General features: G+C 37.2%; 1 protein-coding gene and 2 long non-coding RNA genes across 3 annotated transcripts in view; all 3 read left to right on the top strand.

Annotated features, from left to right (window-relative positions):
* LOC101221160 (chaperone protein dnaJ 10) overlaps positions 1-17,602 on the top strand; it is a 28,276-nt gene that overhangs the window by 1,559 nt on the left and 9,115 nt on the right. The window contains exons 4-6 of the mRNA XM_011655996.2: positions 5,167-5,249; positions 5,368-5,527; positions 11,174-11,303. Of these exons, the coding sequence (XP_011654298.1) occupies positions 5,167-5,249; positions 5,368-5,527; positions 11,174-11,303 (373 nt within the window). The remainder of the gene's footprint in view (positions 1-5,166; positions 5,250-5,367; positions 5,528-11,173; positions 11,304-17,602) is intronic.
* Positions 5,534-10,312, top strand: LOC116403501. The gene is made up of 2 exons (XR_004216278.1): positions 5,534-7,541; positions 7,861-10,312. It is a non-coding gene; the product is annotated as an uncharacterized LOC116403501 (long non-coding RNA).
* Positions 11,314-14,783, top strand: LOC116403502. Its single transcript, XR_004216279.1, has 2 exons — positions 11,314-12,066; positions 14,606-14,783. It is a non-coding gene; the product is annotated as an uncharacterized LOC116403502 (long non-coding RNA).

Below are 17,602 nucleotides of genomic sequence, written 5' to 3'. Positions count from 1 at the left end.
AAAAATGTAACAAGTGAGGTTTGAACCTGGATTTAGATGGGGCTAAAAGACTAATTTACCATTGGGCCAAATAATGATATTGGTATATTGTCTGTTTTTTTTATATATTATATAACGAGCATAAAGTTGAAGGGGGGCTTGAGCCCCTCCTGGGCCATCACTTATTTTGTCGGTGTGTGCATGTATTTTCATGTTTAGGGTGAAATTCCTTTCTTTCCCCTCATTTCATAAACCTTTTGGATAGAAAGCGTAACATTAGTAATGTCATCTTAAAGAGATTTGAGCAAATTTTTTTGCATGAATGAAAAACCTTGAATATTTCATTGTTTAAGGCCAAAAGGAAGAATATTGGGTGGGGGAGAGACCTCCTTGCTCTTTGTTTCCTCATCTATATCATTTGTCATCGTGTAAAAATCATTTTGTATTTGACTTCTTAGAGTGGCTTGGGAGATTTTCTTTCATGTTTTTTTGCGCTCTTTATAATAGGGAAGTGGCACATGTGGCTTTTTTTTTCTTTGCTCGAGGGCCACTCCATTAGGCATGTGAGAGTTTGGAGGCTCAATCCTTTGTAGGGATTCTCGTGTAATTTGGTTTTTCATAGTTTGGTTGATTTGTATCCCTTAGGAGTGTCAATTTTATTGGTGTTTTGGAGGATTAAGATCCCTAGGAAGGTGAGGTTCTTTACTTGTTAAGTTTTACCTGGTTGTGCTAAGACAAATCCGTTCAGATCTATGCATAGACTCGCTACTCATGGTTTGCAACTATTAGGAATCTGTTTTCTGTTTGATTCAAAGTTTGTTGTGGGTGTTTGTCGACACTGTTTGTGACTCTCTGCGTTTATGGATTTATGTTCCATTTTCAAATTAGTTGTTCGAGGGTTTTGTTGTAGATATCGCTATGAGAATCTTTGTTTTCAACCAAGAATCCTCTGTTCTTTTGTTCTTCATCGATGTTTTGTTTTTAGCTCAAATTTGCTGATTTGATTTGAAAGTTTCCTTTGCAAACTCAAATTGTTCGTCATTCTACCATCTTGAGTTTGAGGGAGGGTGTTAAAGAAAATTAAGGTTTATTGCTACTTAGTATTTGAGTTATTCTTATTTAGTGTTTTCCTTTATTGTTTTTTTCTTTTATGTATTTTTCCTTTATTAGTTCATTGGTGTCCATTTATTCGCTCATGTAAAAGGTTGTTATCAACTCTAATTTATTCAAGAAGTTGTTCTGATTAATGAGTCCCAATCCCAACTACCTCATCAACTTTTCCATCTGAATCACAACTGAAAACAAAGACAAGAGTCAGGAGGAGGTGGCTTAGCATCCTCTGTTGTCTTCACGTTTCTTCCTTTCGTTATCTTTGCTCTACATTTCTGCCATTGCTAGCTTCAATCCTCTCTCGATGATCGTGAACCACCGTTGCCCAGTCACACCGTTGCTAGCTTCTTCGCCCAAATGCACTAACGCTGCAACCAAACCACCTCTAAAAGCCCGTTCTCACTGCAGCCAGACCAATCTACTCCTTTGTTTATGCACGGTTCTGATGAAATCAACTCAGATCTGGCCGACCTTTGCAACAATCTAGCGATCTCTTCTTAGATTGGCGACCTCCACTCAAATCTGATTGCTTAATCTACATGGATCACAAACCCTAATCTGCCGCTGTCGACTTATCACTGGTTGTTTGTGCTTGAGCGTTTGCCGTCGTCAATTGTCGAAAAATTTGCATTTTTCTGAGTCATCTTATATACACGATGGAAGTAGAAAGCTATAAGCTGTTAGGCTCGTTTTATCGTATTTGGTCAAAAAATGGACTTTTTCATATTGAAGACACGAAAGCTCCAAGATCATTTTTAGTCTCTGAAGCACATTTGGAATGGTTTTCAGGTGCAACAACAAAGTTAACCCGGGGCTTAGAGGATTGTTTCTTTCAAAAATTTGGGGGACTAAATTGTGATACGATGAAACACTCAAAGTTCAGAAGTAAAGAAGGTTAGATTTTAAGTTGCGATTTTTGGCTGGCAAAGGGTGGGTGTTCAGCCATTCGAGTTTGTTTGGGTGTTGCAAAGCAGGGGTGGTTGCCCTTTCTAGAAGTGCAAAAGTTTTCAAATGAAAACGAAATACATGGGATGTTATTTGAGTCAAGGGCCACTGAATAGAAGCCAAGTTAGCGATCATTAGATCACCGACTATGTTGAAAAGGTAAATTCGTATGTTTGTACGGTCTCACGCCAGAAGCAAGTAAAACAGAGCATCATAAAATTTGAAGTTCAGAGCACGGTAGAATAGAGACAATAGGTGGTTAAGAAGGTTATTAGCTTGTTCTTTGTGATTGTTTGTTGGTCATTTTCCCGTTTGTATTGTCTGAGTTCATCTTTGTTTAGTTTGTTTGGATGATTTTGTCTTTTTCTTATTTTGCTCTTAGTATAATACTCTTGTACTTTGAGCATTAGTCTCATTTATTACTATTAATAAAGAGGTTTGTCTCCGTTTAAAAAAAAGGGTGGTTAAGAACGTAGAGGTCTTTCAAGAGAACTTCGATTAGCTATAGATTGTTTCAAGATTCTTTGCATTTGATGATTGGAAAGAAATCAGAAAAAGTGCTGGATTTGAAGAATTAATGATGAAAAATCTTCGAAAGACCTTGGCTTTATTTGAATGGTTCTCAGGCCAAAAGATTAATTGGGAGAAGTCATCTGTTTGTGGGATCAACATTGAGGAAAATTTGACTGCTTCAATGGCCTCAAGATTAAGTTGCAAAATAGAGAAACTTCCAATTATGTACCTCGGATTACCACTAGGAAGTTACCCAAAGAGTATCTCTTTTCGGAAGCCCATCATTGATAAAATTTAAGGAAAATTGAGTAAATGGAGAAGGTATAATCTCTCTCAAGGAGGAAGAATCACTCTTTGTAAATTAGTATTTTCTAATCTCCCAACATATTATATGTCCACTTTCCTCAGGTCTGCCTCTATATCCAACTCGCTGGGAAAAATCATGATGAAGTTTTTCTGGGAAGGTAATAACGGGGGGAAGCTGAACCACTTGATCAGATGGAACTAAATCACTAATGCACAAAGAGATGGAGGCCTCAGTTTAAAGTAACCTGAAAATCAGAAATCTGGCACTTTTATCAAAATGGGGCTGGCATTATATGACAGATTAGAATTCTTTATGGTGTAAAGTTGTAAAGAGCAGACATGGGAGCAGTCCTTTCCATTGACATACAAGTGGAAAGGAGAATTTGAGCCCAAGAAGCTCGTGGATCAGCATCTTTAGACAGTGGTGCAAAGTTGAAGCATTGGGTGTTTTTAAAGTGGGTAGTGACAATAGAGCATTATTTTGGACAGATCTGTGGTTGGCCGCAATTCCATTAAACAAACAAGTGTCCAAGCCTATTCCGTATTGCCCTTAATCCAAAAGGGTCAATTGCCAATCATTGGGACAACCAAACCTGTTCTTGGTCTCTATATGTCAGAAGATTATTGAAAGACGAAGAAGTCCCTGATTTCCAAGCCTTGTTGAGTTCACTGGAAGGAATCTTGATAAGTACCTCCCCATATAGAAGAGTTTGATCCCTTGAGTCAGGCAGATCTTTCACTATTAAATCATTGGTCAATCACCTATCCATGGCTTCACCCATTGACATTACATTCAAAGGTTTAACTAAGAGATCTCCCTCCATTGTTGTTCCTTTGATTCGTCACATATGGAAGACTAAAATCACTAAAATCCCAAAAAAGGTGAATTTCTTCTTATGGTTGCTCGCCTATAGAAGTTTGAACACATGAGAAACTCCAAAAGAAATTCCAGCACACAATGCTCAACTCCTCAATGTGCTGCCTTTGTTTCAAAGAAGAGGAGAGCCTGGACCACTTATTTTTGCATTGTCTCTTTACTAGGAAAGCTTGAAACACTTTGTTTAGAATTTTTTATTTGGAGCTTTATCTTCCTAGCAAGTCTATAGTTGGTTGACTGAAGGGCTCAACATTAGAGGTTATAGCCCGAAAGGAAACATCTTATGGAGATGTGCTATCCAGTCTCTTTTGTGGTGCATTTGGAAAGAAAGGAACAGTAGAATTTTTTAAGATAGCTATAATTCTTTTGATTCTTTTTGGACTGTGTTGCAACACACAACCTCTTGGTGAAGTATGAATTACACCGAATACTTTTGTAATTGTAGCCTTTCTATGATTTTCAACAATTAGAAGACCATCATTTTTTAGTTTCTTGTGGGGAGGGCCCTCTTGTCCCTTGCCCTTAGGTTGTTCTCTTTTATTATATGAATATCCCTCTAGGTCTCCTTTGTTTACTACTTCTTTTTGGCTCTCTTTGTATAACACTCTTGTACTTTGAGTTCTTATTAATAAAGAAGTTCTTGTCTCCGTTTCAAAAAAAAAATTATATGAATATACATGTTTCTTATCCAAAAAAAATTATCAATCTGCTGTTTGCCAAAAATGCTTTAATTAAGTTGGACCAAGGATCTATTGAAGACATCATCCTTAAATCCTAGAATTGGCAGGAAATGGGGCCTTGTCATTTTAAGTTTGAAAAATGGGACAAGCTCAAGCACAATCGGCCATTATTATTGAAATGTTGTGGAGGTTGGTTAAAAACTGTTAGGGGGCGTTTGGGGCGTGGAGTGAGTTACTATAATATGTGGTTATTGTAGTATGTGAGTTATAATAGTTTGTAGGTTATTATAGTATGTGTTTGGGGTGTAGATTATTATAGTTTGGGTTATTATAATCTATATTTGGGGAAGTGAGAAATAGTGAAATGGGGGAATGAGAAATAGTGACATATAGGAGAGGGGGGGATGATGAATAGTGAAACGGGGTAGTGACGAGTGAAGAATAGGAGAAATAAGGAAAAAAGTAGAATAATCCTAATCCTAGGATTATGATAATTGTTGGGGCAAACATGGAGTGGGCTAAAATAGCCCACTCCACTCCTTCATAATCTGAGGGCCAAAGAGCCCCTTAGTTAGTCTAGCGGTAAATCTTTCTTCCATTCCCTTCTAGACTCAGGTTCAAATCCTACTCTCTCTCTCTCTCTTTCTTTCTTCTTTTTATTTATTTATTTTATTTCTCTTTCTTTTTCTCTTTTTATTTTTTGGTGAAAGTTATTTTGCCAGTTTAATGTAGTTTTTTTCTTTTATTTGGGATCAGGTTCTGGGAGAAGCTTACCAAGTATTAAGTGATCCAGCTCAAAGACAAGCCTATGATGCTCATGGGAAGTCTGGAATCTCAACGTTAGATTTTCCTCTGTTTAGTTTAACTTTTTCTGTTTTCTTTGTACTTCTTTTTGTTTTTTGTAATTACTGGTTGGGTTTTGAAGTTTTGATGTGCATTATTGTCGTTTTGTTGCAGTGATGCAATTATTGATCCTGCAGCGATTTTTGCAATGCTTTTTGGAAGTGAACTTTTTGAGGAATACATAGGTGAGCTTGCCATGGCATCGATGGCTTCTTTGGACATTTTCACTGAAGGGGAGCAATTTGATGCTAAACGGTTGCAGGAGAAAATGAGGGTACAACTTTCACCCTGATGTGATGTCATTCTTTTTACCCAAAAGTCCATCATTTTCTTGCTATTTTGATTGATTCAAAATTGGGGACTATTATAGTTCTCACCGTAGTTGGTAGCTAGAAAACTCATGTTAACTCGGTTAAATAGCTATTCAACATTGGGTTTTGAACTTGTGAGACATGATTGAACATAAGAGTCCTTGCTTTTACTTCCAAATAATGGGGAGACCGGTTATGTCTTTTGGCTATTTTGCACTGAAAAATGGATGCTTCAAGATCTCTACATGAAATCATCTATGTTAACCCTAATTTTTCACCCACTTCCCTGTTTAAGTCATGCGAGTATAGTTTCCCATTCTCAATAATTAATACTGATTTTCAAGGTAAAACTGGAACTGGGTTTAACATATCCTCTTTCTTACTTTACGATATATTCTTTTTGAAAAGGAAGTCTCGTCATTGAATTAAAGAAATGAGACTAATGCTCAAGGTACAAAAATAGATATAATGGACAAGAAAGAAGACGAGTCCTCTACTTCTTTGAACTATCTAACTTAAAAGACAAGCCCCTCTACTTTTTTGTGACCCCCGGTGGGTTGTTTCTTTTCTAAGACAATTTCTTTCAGTCTGATTCTATGTTGATTGTGCTTTTGTGCTTGCCAACTATCTGTTTCTTTTTGGTGTGTCCTAGAGAGGAGATTACTTCAACAATGTTGGATATGTATTCCATTGAACGTTAAATCATGATCTCATTCAATTCTAATTGTTGAGGTGGAAATCGAGTACCACAAGCCAAAGAACTTGAAGCAAATGACGGAGAAAATGTGATTCTTGAACGATTCTCTTTGGAAGGTGGTTTTTTAGTGATTGGTCCTTTGCATGCGGTTTTGAATGAGCTTGAAGGAAACATCTTTTTGGGTTTACGGTCGATGGAGAGGCTCATCTTTTCGTGGTCTCAAAATTATCCCTTTGATCATAATCATTTTGTTCAAAAAGTAGGAGGTTGGTTTGGTCATACTTTGTTGAACAAGTTTATTTCAATCCTTGTTTGCTTCATGACTTTTTTCTTTTTAAAACTGGAATGATGCCTGAACTCCAGGATGAGAAGAATAGAAGAGTGCCATGACATGTAATCGTACTCCAATAAGAAACTTCTGAGCATATTCAAGAACGAGAGTCATACTTGGCTTTGAAACTCTTGAGAAAACGTGAACAAAGGATTGATGTCTCACAGTATGCCAATCAACAAATCTTAGAATCCAGTCTGTTGAAGCTCGAAACTTTGTTAGTCTTGTATTACCACTTTCATCCCTTCCATTTTTTTACCAAGAACTTTTGTTATGGTTCATGAACAATTTCAGAAGTTTAGTCAATAAACAATCGTATTCCATTCTTTTACCAAGAACTTTTGGGAAACCATTGTTGTATGTTGCTACAACTGGGGACATTTTGTATATTGTTAAGAAATTATATTTAAAGCTTTAGAATGCTTCCCGCATCTACACTTTTACAGAAACAAGTCCATGAGTGCAAGGAAGGGACCATGGATGTTACATCCTTCTTTAACAAATTATCTCTAATTTGGCAGGAAATGGATTTATACGGAGAAATTGTTTGGGATTGTCTTTACGGAGGTGTCCGATACTTCAGAATAGGGGAGGTTGACCTGTATATGATTTCCTTGTTGGTCTGAATTCCAAGTTTGACTTGGTTCGTGATCGAATACTGGGTCAAAGACCTATCTCGATCTTAATGGATTTGTGTTCAGAACTTCGTTTAGAGGAAGACCATACAAGTGCGATGAACATCGTCACTATTCCGTCTATTGATTCTGTTGTCTTCATTGTAAAGTCCAACTCTAACAATGCTATGTAGAATGGGAAACTTGTCCTAGCTTGTGAGCATTGCAAGTAACCGTGACCTTTATGAGTGATTCTGCCGCTGCTCCATTGACCTCAATCTTTACAAGAAATCACAGTGATCCTGGTATGCCCTCACTTAGAGCCACTACACAAGGTAACTCTCAATCATTCAGTCTTATCAGCATCGATGGTAGGAAACCCTGGATTCTCGTTTGAGGTGCTCTGATCATCTTATTGGCTCGTCTAAAAGCTTTATATCGTATTTATTGTGTGCTGGAAATGAGAAAATTAGGATTGTTGATGAATCCCTTACTCCCATTGCGAGAAAATGTCAAATTTCACCGGTTGATGGCTTTGCTTTACAGAATGCACTGCATGTGCCCAAAATATCTTACAATTTATTGTCTAGTAGTAAGATAACCATGGACTTACATTGTCAAACTATCTTCTCACCTAATGCTGTTTTGTTTTAGGGCTTGAGCTCGGAGAGGATGATTGGCACTGTTTGGCCCAGTAGGGGACTCAAATTCCTTGATGATGATGCTTTCTTTAGGTCCTATTCTAGGACTAGTTTATTGTCTTCTTATTTTTCCATTTTTGAAACGGTTGTACGTTGTGGCATTTCATCTTGGCCATCCAAATTTTCAATATATGAAATATTGTTTCCTCACTCGTTTTCTAAAGTGGATGTTTCGTCATTGTCTTGTGATGTTTGTGTTCGTGCGAAACAACCTCAAGTCCCATTTCCTTTCCAACCCTACAAACCTACTAAACCTTTTACTCTTATTAATAACGATGTTTGGAGGCCCTCCCAGGTCACTACTACCTTGTGGAAATGTTGGTTTGTTACCTTTATCGATGATCATACCCGTCTCAATTGGGTCTTTCTTCTCCTCACTGATAAATATGAGGTTTCATCGATTTTCCAACAGTTCTACCCCACCATTTAAACCTAGTTCAACGTTAAATTCGCCATTTTACGTGACAATAGTCGGGAGTACTTAAATCATATCCTTAATGGGTTTTTGTGCTCTAAAGAGATTGTCCACCAAAGTTTCTATGCTTATGCCCCTTAGCAAAACGGGGTATCTAAACGAAAAAACCATCACCTCCTTGAGGTACTTGATCTCTTGTGTTGTTTACCTCTCTCATCTTACTTAGATTCTATTCTCACTACGACTCATCTAATTAATCGAATGTCATCTTGTGTTTTCCATCTCCAAACTCCTCTAAGTGTCTCAAGGAGTTCTACCCTGCCATCGACTTATATCTGATATTCCTCTTCAGATGTTTGGATGCACTGCATTTGTGCACAATTACGGTCTTAATCAAACCAAAACTTGTGATTTTCGCTAAGCGCACAAGACAATGGGATGTAAATGGATATTCACTCTGAAGTATTAATCAGACTGAACATTAGACCGATATAAGGGCAAGTTAGTTGCAAAAGGGTTCACTCAGATATATGGAATGGACACCTTAGAGACGTTTCCTCTTGTGACGAAGTTAAACACAATCAGGTTTCTTCTACCTGTTAGAGTCAATTAGGAGTGGCCTCTTCACCAACTTGATGTAAACCATCCTAAAAGGTAATTTGGAAGAAGAAGTGTACATGAGTCCCCCTCTAGAATTTGAGGTCAAAAATTTAACCATTAATTTTGTGAACTTCGAAAATATTTCTATGGACTGAAACAATCTTCTAGGGCTTGGTTTGATTGATTCACCACATTTGTTAAGTCCCAAGGTTACACTCATGGACACTTTGATCATGTGCTGTTTATGAAGAGTTTTGATTCTGGAAAAATTGTTGTGTTGATTGTTTATGTCGATGATATTGTCTTATCAAGGGATGATACTGCTGAGATTATCAGGTTAAAAAGGAAGATGGGTTACGAGTTTGAGAAAGACCTGTGGAATCTAAATTGGAGGTTGCATGATGAAGGGAAGGAATTTCGGTTTCACAAAGGAAATATACACTTAACTTGTTGAAGGAAACATGTATAACCGGTTGCCGTTCAGTCGATACCCCTATGGAGTTCAATGTAAAAATGGGAAGTTCGGTGACAAGTTCCTCTTAATAAAGAAAAGTATCAGCTGTTAGTGGGAAAGTTGAATTATCTATCCCATTCTAAACCAAAATTCTCCTATTTAGTAAGTATAAAGAGTCCGTTTATGCAAGCTTTGTACGAAGAGCACATGGGAGCTGTAAACTGTATTATGCGATATTTGAAAACTACTCAAGGAATAGGTTTGATGTTTAGGAAGGCTAGCAAAAGTGCATTGAGGCCTATACCAACGCAGATTGGGTAGGATCGGTGACTGATAGAAGGTCTACTTTGGGATATTGTACCTTTGTGTGGGACAACCTTGTAACTTGGAGGAGCAAGAAGCATGGGGTTGTTGCTAGGAGTGGTACGGGAGTTGAATACCGAGCTGAGTTTGGAAATTGTGAAGAGATTTGGTTACAAAATGTCTTGTCTCACCTTCACCAAGGATGGTGAGTTACCTGTGAAGCTATTATGTGATATCAAAGTCGCTATCACCATAACTAATAACCCTGTACAACATGACAAAACTAAACGTGTGGAAATTGACAAACACTTCATTAGTGAGAAACTTGACAACGACAATATGTGTATTATGTACATTCCATCAAATCAACAAATTGCTGATGTTCTTATTGAAGGGTTAACCAGGCAGAATTTCGATTCATGTATTAGCAAGTTGGGTTTGATTGACATCTACGCTGCAACTTGAGGGGGAGTGTTGTAACTAATTGTACTAAGGGTATTTGCGTAATCTTTTACCCTTGTTTATATCCTTTTTTGTCAAGGCCCATTATGGCCTATAAATATTCCCCCTTGTATTGTTTTGATAATAAGAAAAATATACGAAAGACTCATATCGTGGTTTTTTCTTCCTAAACTAGGGTTTTCCGCATATATCCGGTATTATTCTTTATTCTTCTTCTTTAATTAATTTTTATAGAAATGTTTCCTGTGGACTACATAATTGATTAGGCTATATGTCTTTGGAGGCCCATGGGATGTTCTCAGTAATGAGGGTGGAAATGGTCCACATATTGTTGTACAGTGTGGTAGGTGGGTTTGCGTTGCTTCTTTATTGGGAGTAATTGTGGTAGTTGAGAAGTTCTCTAGAAGAGATATAAGTAACTAGGTTCGAGCCCTTTCGATTTTCACTTTTTGGGATCAATATTTTATCTTGTTATAACCTCTATGGCTGTTCATGATGAGAATTTTTCAACCCATCAAATATAAGCATCATAACAAGTTTCTCAAAAGTATTTTTGGTTGAGAGTTCACATTTTTCGTGGGATGCGAGAAGATATCAGAAGGAAAGGTGGGAAACAAGTGGGGTACATCACTCTACACGTGGAATGAAGAATAAACTTACGCTTTAAACCGAACTTCATATTTGGACAACAAATTTTTTTATGGAAGTTTCCATCTATTTCTAATTGGAGATAAAAATATATACATCATTTTGATTCATGAGTTGAGGATCTAGAAAATAAAGTCAACTTTTGTACCATGCATCATTGGGTGGGGTTGTCCTACTGTGTGTGGCTCTTTATTTTTTTTAGCCTGAAATATTTATGAAAGATGAGGTTTCATCGTAATGCTTAGTGTAATGATGCAATATTTGCATTAATTACCTTCGCAAAATTGCAAACGTTACAGTTGTGTATCTTTATTCTTATACTTGAGTGTTATCGTCATTCAAGGCTGCACAGCATGCAATATGAAGTTTCTTCTTTCAGTGCAGATTGTCCAAAAGGAAAGAGAAGAAAAGCTTTCAGAAATTCTGAAAGGTCGTCTGAATCAGTATGTTCAAGGAAACAAAGATGATTTTGTTAATCATGCTGAAGCTGAAGTAGCAAGACTCTCCAACGCAGGTACTATGATTCTTTAGAAACTTTGTCTGGACCAAGATGATGGGAAAAAGAGAATGAAATGCCAATAACTCAAATGTTATATTTCCAGATCTTCTGGACTACATGCATATGCTCCCAAGCTATTAGCATCAGAGCATGTTGATGATGATCACATTTAGAGTTCGTTTCCCTCCAAATTTCACTTGAACTTTCATTTCCAATACCATCGACGTATTCTTTCATAGGAACAGTTTTGGAGGGTAGCCTTGACTTCATTATACACTCACAAATAAATGGGTGGGGTTGTTTAGGTCATGTATTCTACCGTTATTTATTGGGATACAAAATAATTTATTCCTCAAATTTAAGATGGTATCAAAGAAGTAGAACCCTAGCAATCTCTAGAAAAACCTTGAAAATTTCATTCACTGTTTTGCTAGAAACCTAGCCCGCTCTCTAAATCTTTGCACCCTACCTCCAGCATCAATGTCTCTTATGCGTCTGTTTCGACATAAGATTTTTCAACATTCACACTCTGTTTTACCATTCATTTTCGTTCGGCCTATTCTTTAATAGGTCGCCCATTGCTGATCTGTCTCCTCCTAGACGAGTTTGCAACATCCATCTGCCACTCGTGGGTTTGTCCCATCACCACTTATCTAGTACAGTCCTTTAGCTCCTTTTTTTGAAAAGGAGACAAACTTCTTTATTATTAGAGATCTATACAATGAGAATAATACGGAAGCCAAGAAAAGAGGGAGAGAAAGAGAGAAAGGATCAGTAGGTGCACCCGGACATCTCAACTAGGTTGACACCCCCATAGCACCCTCATCATATCCAAAATTAGTTCCTTTAATAATGTTTGGAGGGTCAACTGCTTCTATATCACCAAAACTTAGAAATATGTTACCTCTATCAAAGTCAGTAATTTCAATTGTAGCAGGCATGAAACCACAAATATTCTGTTTAACTTGAATTCTTGCTTCACTGCAATTTGTTAAGTTGAGAGTTTCTGTGGCAATGATTTCCAACCCCCCGAAATGCTCACCAATAGCTACAAATCTTTTTTTGCACCAATAATCTTAAGGAAGCTTATTAATTTTTAACCAACCTCCATACCCTTTAGTTAAGAATGGTCGACTGTGTGTAAACCTGTCCCATTTCTCGAACTTAAGATGATAAAATCTCATCTCTTGCCGACTTTTGGATTTAATAATGAAATCTTCAATTAATCCTAGATCTAACATGATTAAGGCATTTTCAGCGAACATTTTACCTTTGTTTTATGTGCCTCTGACTAGAGACGGTAGATTTAAGAATAAAATCTTCAATTGATCTTGGTCCAACTTGAGGACTCAATTCTTCAGCTTCTTTAAAGCTTTTTTTTTTTTTGTCTTTTTGATGAAATCAACAACTTTCATTGAGAAAAAAATGAATGAATACACGGGCATACAAAAGAACTAGCCCAGCAAGCCACCCCACCTACAAAAAGGGGGACCATGTAAGTAAAATATTGTCTATGCTAAAAGAAAAGATCAAGCTCAGAAATTTTCAATTCAGTGCAATATAATGCAGCAACTTGGTTCTCTCTAACCAAGAATTTTGCCAATTACTCTACTCAAGATCTTTGTCTCAACTGGGTAGTTTTTCTATCTCAGTCAGTTTCCTAGGCCTACTTCTGATGTGTTGTTCCTTGTCTGGACTTCCATGGAGCTTATTTCTATGCTTTCTTTTTTTATTTTCACAATAGTATCTTTGTTGTATTAAAAAGGCTCAACCATTGTCCTATCTTACATTGTGTTTCTGCCTCATTTTCTTTTATTTTCTTTTCTAGTTTTCGGTGGTTTTCTAGATTTGCTGGAATAGGCTGGATTTCGCTCTCATTGTAATAGGTTGGTTTTCGTTCTCATTATTGTAATCGACTAGTCTTATTTGAGATATGATGTTTTGGTGCTAAGGGGGTGTCAACTTAGTTGAGATGTCTGGGTGCACCTTATGATCCCCTAGTTTTTCTTTTGCTTGTTTAGACTTCTTTATTTCACTCTTTGTATAATTCTCTTGTACATTGAGTTCTTATAATGAATAAAGAAGTTTGTCTCCGTTTCAAAAAAAAAAAAGTCCATAGAATAGTTACAAAAGTTGTTTGAAATCAGAGCCCAAAGCAATGCATGATATCTAATCAAAGATTAAATCTCACTAAAATCTCTCTCCCCCTCGGAACACCCTCTCATTCCTCTCACCCCAAATGTCCCAAATGATTGCACACACCTCAGCAAGCCATAAAAAACCCCATTTCTCTCTTGGTGGATGGAGGAGGAACTCCTAGATCATTGTATTGATACTACGTGGACCAGCAAAGTTAACGCCGAACTCCGAACTCCTGAAGGAAGGAGCACCACATGGCCCTCGCAAATTGGCAATCCCAACTAAGGAGCTTTTTTAATGCTTTGTTGCACGTGTTTCTCACCAAAGGCGGTAGAACTACACATTTCTACCTTCGCAACATAGCTGTTATTTTGAGATTTTTTTACTTGTTTTAATTTCGATGGATTCTAACTCGAATACCATCTCATGTACTCCATCTTGATTCAAAAGATTTCCAGCATAGGAAGGACAGCCACTTTTGTTGTCACCTGAACAAACTTGAATGGTTAATCTTCCACCCTTTGTCAGCAAAAGGTTACAACTAAAATCCAACCATCCTTACGTCTAAACTTCAAAAGTTTCCTCCTGCCACGGTCCAACTTCTTGCTTTTCGGAAAGAAATGGTCCTCTGAGCCCCTTGTTGACTCTGTCATTGCCCACAAAAACCACTCCAGTTGAGCTTTTAACACAACCATTGATTTTTGAGCTTCCATATCTTCAATATGGAAGAGATCATTTTTTGACCAAATATAGTCAAACGAACTTAGCACCTTCCAACTTTCAACTTCCATTGCATTAACAGAATTTCTTGAAAAAATTGCACCATGCTCTTGAAGAAACATGTCGAATTAAGAACTGAGGAGATAGCGTCAAGGGAAAGAGGAGAAAGCGCCGGAGGGAAGACGTTGCCAAACAAGGGATATGAACCGTTGGGTGGTTAGGAGAGAGAGAAGAGGGAAGAGTGAGAGAATTACCTTTTTGTTGGCAAATAGTCTCGGGCCCATGAGAGTTTTAACCACCCCAATAATGCCAATGAACTAAAAGGAAAACCTTCCATTAGGTTCATTTTTTTGAAAAGGAGACAAGCTTCTTTATTATTAATAAACTCAATGTACAAGAGAGCTATACAAAGAGAATAATAGGGAAGCCATAAAATGAGGGAGAGAAAGGATCAGTAGGTGCACCCGGACATCTCAACTAAGTTGACACCCCCATAGCACCCTCATCATATCCATAATACAAAGAAAAGACCAAAATACAAGAACAATACTAAGGTCATGAAAAGACCAAAATAACTACAAAAGCTACCTATGGTAGACTAAAGCAAGGCTGAAAGGAAAAAAAAAACGGTAGAAATACATATAAAACGTCCAAACTACAAAAGCACTATTTCTGAACTGGCAATCGAGGGAAACTACCTTGTAACTCATCCGATGAAGACGGTCCAATTGAGGCAGATGTCTTGAATGGAGTAATCTTTGAATTCTGCATTTGAAGAACACCAAGCTGCTGCGTTTCTTTTAGAAATCTCTACGATGTCAGCCCAATTCCTTTTTTTATCATGGAAGATGCGTTGGTTACGTTCAAACCAAATCTCAGCTAGAATCACTTTTATCAAAATTAACCCAAATTAGAAAATGTTTTTTTGATAAATAAGACCCCCTCAGTAATTGGCGCACATTGGCACTAAACGAACCATCAAAGACCCAAACTGATTTGAGCATAGAAAATATGCTAAACCAACAATTTGATGAGAAGGGACAGAAAATGAACAGGTGAATTAATAGCTCACTGTTTTCCAAGCAAAGGGGGCACACTGAAGGCAGCGAATACGTATTAGGAACCTTCCTTTGCATAGTCTCGGAACAGTTTAAAGAACCCACTGCCATAATCCAAACCAGGACATTTATTCTCCTTGGACTGCTGGTTTTCCAAAGTGCTTTAAAGTAAACTTTTTCCAAAGGTGAAGAGTGAGAAAGGTCATCAAACAAGCTTTCACGAAAAAAATGTTTTGGTTATGGTCCATCCGCAATCTTGGAACATTTTGGAGATAATGCATACATTGTGGATCTTCCTCCTTCAATGAACATTAGTTCAACACTCAGGGATGCTGCTTATCCTTATATCAAGCCCCAAACGCCTTTAAACTCTTAGCATAACTTGAGGTCAAGTTTTTTGTGGGGGGAGAAGAATTGATGTAGGGACATTTTGGGTATTGTCCAATTATTAAGGTCGATTATACTTTGTATTTTTTGTTTTCAATTCATTAATTTTTAGTTTTGATTGTAATTTAGATGTGAACACAACCTTCCTCTTTATATCTACTTTTTTCAAGAGAAGAATGAAAGAATACAAGGGCATACAACAATGTAAGCCCACCAAAAGAAAAAACAATCCTACTACAAGAAAGTCTTTTCCAATTCAGTAAGATGTTACCAAGGGAATAATTACAAAAAAAAGTATTTGAAACCGAAGCCCAAAGGGAAACATGGAACCTAACTAACGATCAAACCTCTTAAGGGTCCTTGGAACCTCTAAAAATTCTCTGGTTCCTCTTTGGTTCTATTTAAAGTGGGTTTAGTTTCATTTATTCATACATAATAAAATTCTCTGTACTCTTTTCCAAGAATTGTCCAATAAATTTAAAGATTATTCTATGGAAGAGATTTTACTAAACTGGCAGGCCTTCATTTTCCCTCTTTGTTGAAGCTTTAGATTTGGCTCCCAACTTTCGATGCTCCATATATTCTTAGAAGTCTCTTTGATTCTTGTCTGGCTGTTTATTTATTTACCTGGCTTGTAAGAGATTGTTTTTTATGATCTTACTGTAGTAGTTTTTCAGGCTGTATAGGCTTATGTTAGCCTTGATTGTTGACATTATTTATTTATTTTTGTTTTTCTTAGCTCGGATGGGTATGAGGGTACTAAAGGGGTGTCAACCTAGTTGAGATGCTCGGGTGCACCTCCTGATCCTTGGTTTATTTGCTCATCGTATAACCCTATTGTACTATGAGTTTTTGTCTCACTATTAATCTATTAAAAAAAAAAAAACTCTTAGTTTTCATCAAGTAGGCATAAGGGCTGGCATAAGGAAGTCTCCATGGGGCCAGATAAGGCAACAAGCTCCACCAAGAGATGATTTACTGCTTTATGCAATTGCTGCTTCAATACTTCGGAGAAGAAAATTGATCATAGAGAAGTATAATAGATAGTAGTTTGGATGAAATTCTGAGGGAGTGTAATGGTTAGGCATCTTGATGTGTGGAAGCTTCTTGACAGTGCACACGATTTGGTGGTAACCTTACACGCTAATATAGATACTTTCTTCCAATAAGTGATGGGTCATCTCCATTCCAGTTTTCATTAACTTGTGGGTACGGTGCCCTTGACTGTTGGGGTCTGGTTGGGAACTTAGGCCATTTCGTTATGCTGTTGGATGAGTGCAGGTTACAATGAAGAACTCCCAAGTTAGAACTGTTATTTGAGTTAGTACAACATATAAAACCTCAAAAGTTATGACATGATAGCAACAGGGATTCATTCGGATGATTGAAGAAAACCAGTTGTCTTTCGTGTCTGGCTCATTCAAATGAGAAGATGAATCAGTGAAATTTGTGTGGGATGATATGGTTAGAATGGGCTGCAAATCAAATGGTTCTTTTAAACGCCTGTTTTCAATTAAAACAAGAAGTATCCATTATATTCAAGAACAAAACTCAATAATCAAACTGATGCACAGTTTATTAGTGTTGGAATTCTTTCATTTTTTTCTAGGCTTTTTCCTTGTTAGAATCCTAGAATAATTATGGAAAGATTATGGGAATGTATTCCTTATTTTCCTAAATCTTTTCCTTTTTTATTCCATTGTGTACTCTATTTATTCTCCCTTGTACCTATTGCTTTATTCATTAGAAAATAATAACAACACAAACAATCGTGGTTTTTCTCCCGGTACTCGGGTTTCCACGTAAATTGGTGTGAACTCGTTGTCTCTCTTTTCAATATGGTATCAGAGCGGGACAATGAAAACACCCTAGAAACCCAAAAAAACCAAACCACTTATGAAAATCAAACAGAAGGGACAGCCATCAATTTTAGTGCTGCCGTAGCTGCTGCCATCGATGCTCGGATGAGTGCTGCCATGGACGAATTATTAAGCCGGCTACAGAAAACGT

The sequence above is a fragment of the Cucumis sativus genome, chromosome 4 (genome assembly GCF_000004075.3).
Source record: "Cucumis sativus cultivar 9930 chromosome 4, Cucumber_9930_V3, whole genome shotgun sequence".
Lineage (NCBI taxonomy): Eukaryota > Viridiplantae > Streptophyta > Magnoliopsida > Cucurbitales > Cucurbitaceae > Cucumis > Cucumis sativus.
Note: the sequence above shows the minus strand (reverse complement) of the source record. Positions and strands in the feature narration are given on the sequence as shown.